The 2,236-nt window shown below is 52.2% G+C and overlaps 1 protein-coding gene across 1 annotated transcript in view; it reads right to left on the bottom strand.

The window, feature by feature from the left end:
* The window catches only part of LOC114072051 (intersectin-1-like), a 21,329-nt gene that overhangs the window by 18,891 nt on the left and 202 nt on the right, over nt 1–2,236 (bottom strand). The window contains exon 2 of the mRNA XM_027909967.1: nt 13–169. Within this exon, the coding sequence (XP_027765768.1) occupies nt 13–169 (157 nt within the window). The remainder of the gene's footprint in view (nt 1–12; nt 170–2,236) is intronic.

Consider the following 2,236-nt stretch of genomic DNA (forward strand, 5'->3'; position numbering starts at 1 on the left):
GAAGAGCCCCACGTGGCCGTTGACCTCGCCCTTCCACCAGTCGGGGTCCTCCCTGCTGAGCACGGTGATGATCTGGCCCTTGCTGAAGGCCAGCTCGTCGTCGTTCTGCGCCGTGTAGTCGTACATGCCGATCACCTGGCACACTGAACACAGCACGCTCAGCACGCTCCTGCGGCCCAGGGACCCCCCACACCACCCAGTGCCCACCCCAGGACACCCCAACACTCCCCCCTGTCCCTCAGAGCGTTGCCCAAAGGCTCCTGGAGCTCTGGCAGCCTTGGGGCCGTGCCCACTGCCCTGGGGAGCCTGGGCAGTGCCAACCACCCTCTGGGGGAAGAACCTTGTGCTGAGCTCCAACCTGAGCCTGCCCATGGGCACAAAACAGCCACAAACTCTGCACTTGGCTCAGCACAGCCCTGAGACACCATCCTGACCCCAGCCCAGCCTGCCCCCCTCCTGTGCCCCTCCTGGTGCTCAGCTCAGCCCTCACCAAACTGGCTCCAGGGGATTGAAAGACCCAAAGAGTTTCATGGAATACACTGGATGGGGTTGGGAGGGACCTTAAAGCTAATCTTAGAGCTCTGGGCAACCTGTGCCAGGGCCTGCCCACCCTCCCAGCCAGCAATTCCTTCCCAATATCCCATCTCTCCCTGCCCTCTGGCAGTGGGAAGCCATTCCCTGTGTCCTGTCCCTCCATCCCTTGTCCCCAGTCCCTCTCCAGCTCTCCTGGAGCCCCTTCAGGCCCTGCAAGGGGCTCTCAGCTCTCCCTGGAGCCTTCTCTCCTCCAGGTGAACCCCCCCAGTTCTCCCAGCCTGGCTCCACATGGGAACTTTGTTTGGAAATGTCCAATAGTGGAAGAAGATTGAAAAAATATTTAGGAGAAAGTCAAACCCTTGAAGGAGATTGGCCTTCTATTGACAGCTCTCTTTTGCTTTATAAGTAATAGGGTTTTTTCTACAAAAGCATCCATTTATAAAAAACCTGCATTTTGCATCTTCAACAACCTGTTGTGAAAAGCAGAATCCCAGAATGGTTTGGGTTGGGAGGGACCTCAAAGATCACCCAGTGCCACCCCTGCCCTGGGCAGGGACACCTTCCACCAGCCCAGGGTGCTCCAAGCCCCGTCCAACCTGGCCTGGAACATCCCACCAGGAGTGGTGGGTGGAAAATCTGGGAAACATTTGAAGTTCCAGTATCTGAAGCTCCCTAATCCAAGAGAAAGCCCCTGGTGATGTCCCTGTAGTGCTGTATGTCCCTGATGTCCCTGTAGGGAACAGGAAGCCTCCCAGGCCATCCCAGCTGCCCTTCAGCTGCTCCTGCTCCATCCCAAGAGAGCACCTTCCCTGGTTCTCTGAAGCACCAGGATTTTTATGGACAGGAATCATTTCCTCTGTTTCTCTCTGCTTTCTCTGGCCAAGCCACAGGACTGCTGGTGTTTTCCCACCAGACATAAGACTTCTATTACTGAGCCTTTCTGGCAGGTTCTCTCCATTAGATTAATCCTAAAATTTGCTTTTATTTTCACTCTTGTACTCAGCCAGAAACTTATATTTATCTGCCAAAAAGCTTTTCTTTTTTTTTTAAATTATGATTTAATCAAGATTTCAATGTTCTGCAGGCAATGAAAGAAGGGTTTCAAACTTCATTCTGTAAAATTTACCACGTGGGATAAGTCCCAGACTGTCAAACCTGAAATAATTTCAAAAATACCTATAAATTCCCATCGTGTTGCCTTGTAAAAGTTTGTGTCTCAATGCTGATTTACCATTTTAACCCCAAATTTGTGAAGGTCTGGGGAAGACTGATTTTCTGCATCTTTAGATTTCTATCAGAGGAGCCAGTGAGCACCACTTAGAGGAGCACAGAATCATGGAATATGATCCTTAGGGTCCTTTCCCAACTCAATCATTCCACAAGTCCATGAAAAAATTCTCATGGTCTGTTGCTCTTGTGTCGTTTCCTAAACCTCAAAACACAGAGAAAAGCTCCATCTCCACGGAGCACTTCCCACTGCCCCCGAGGAAACTGGGAAGGCTCTGTGGGAGAGGTGTCCCAGTGACAAAAAACCTCTGAAAACCCTACACTCACCCCCTCTAAAGCTTTAAAAACCACTCTGCTCCAATGAGCACAGAGAACTGAGCCCCTGGAGGTGCCACCTGGCTAATGGAGCAGGGGAGCTCCCCAGGAGGGGCAGGCAGAGCTCAGGGCAGGGAAAGGCTCCCCAGCAGCACCTGAG

This window comes from Empidonax traillii, unplaced genomic scaffold, assembly GCF_003031625.1.
Source record: "Empidonax traillii isolate 1590-97213 ecotype Southwest subspecies unplaced genomic scaffold, ASM303162v1 scaffold2561:size24008, whole genome shotgun sequence".
Classification (NCBI taxonomy): Eukaryota; Metazoa; Chordata; class Aves; order Passeriformes; family Tyrannidae; genus Empidonax; species Empidonax traillii.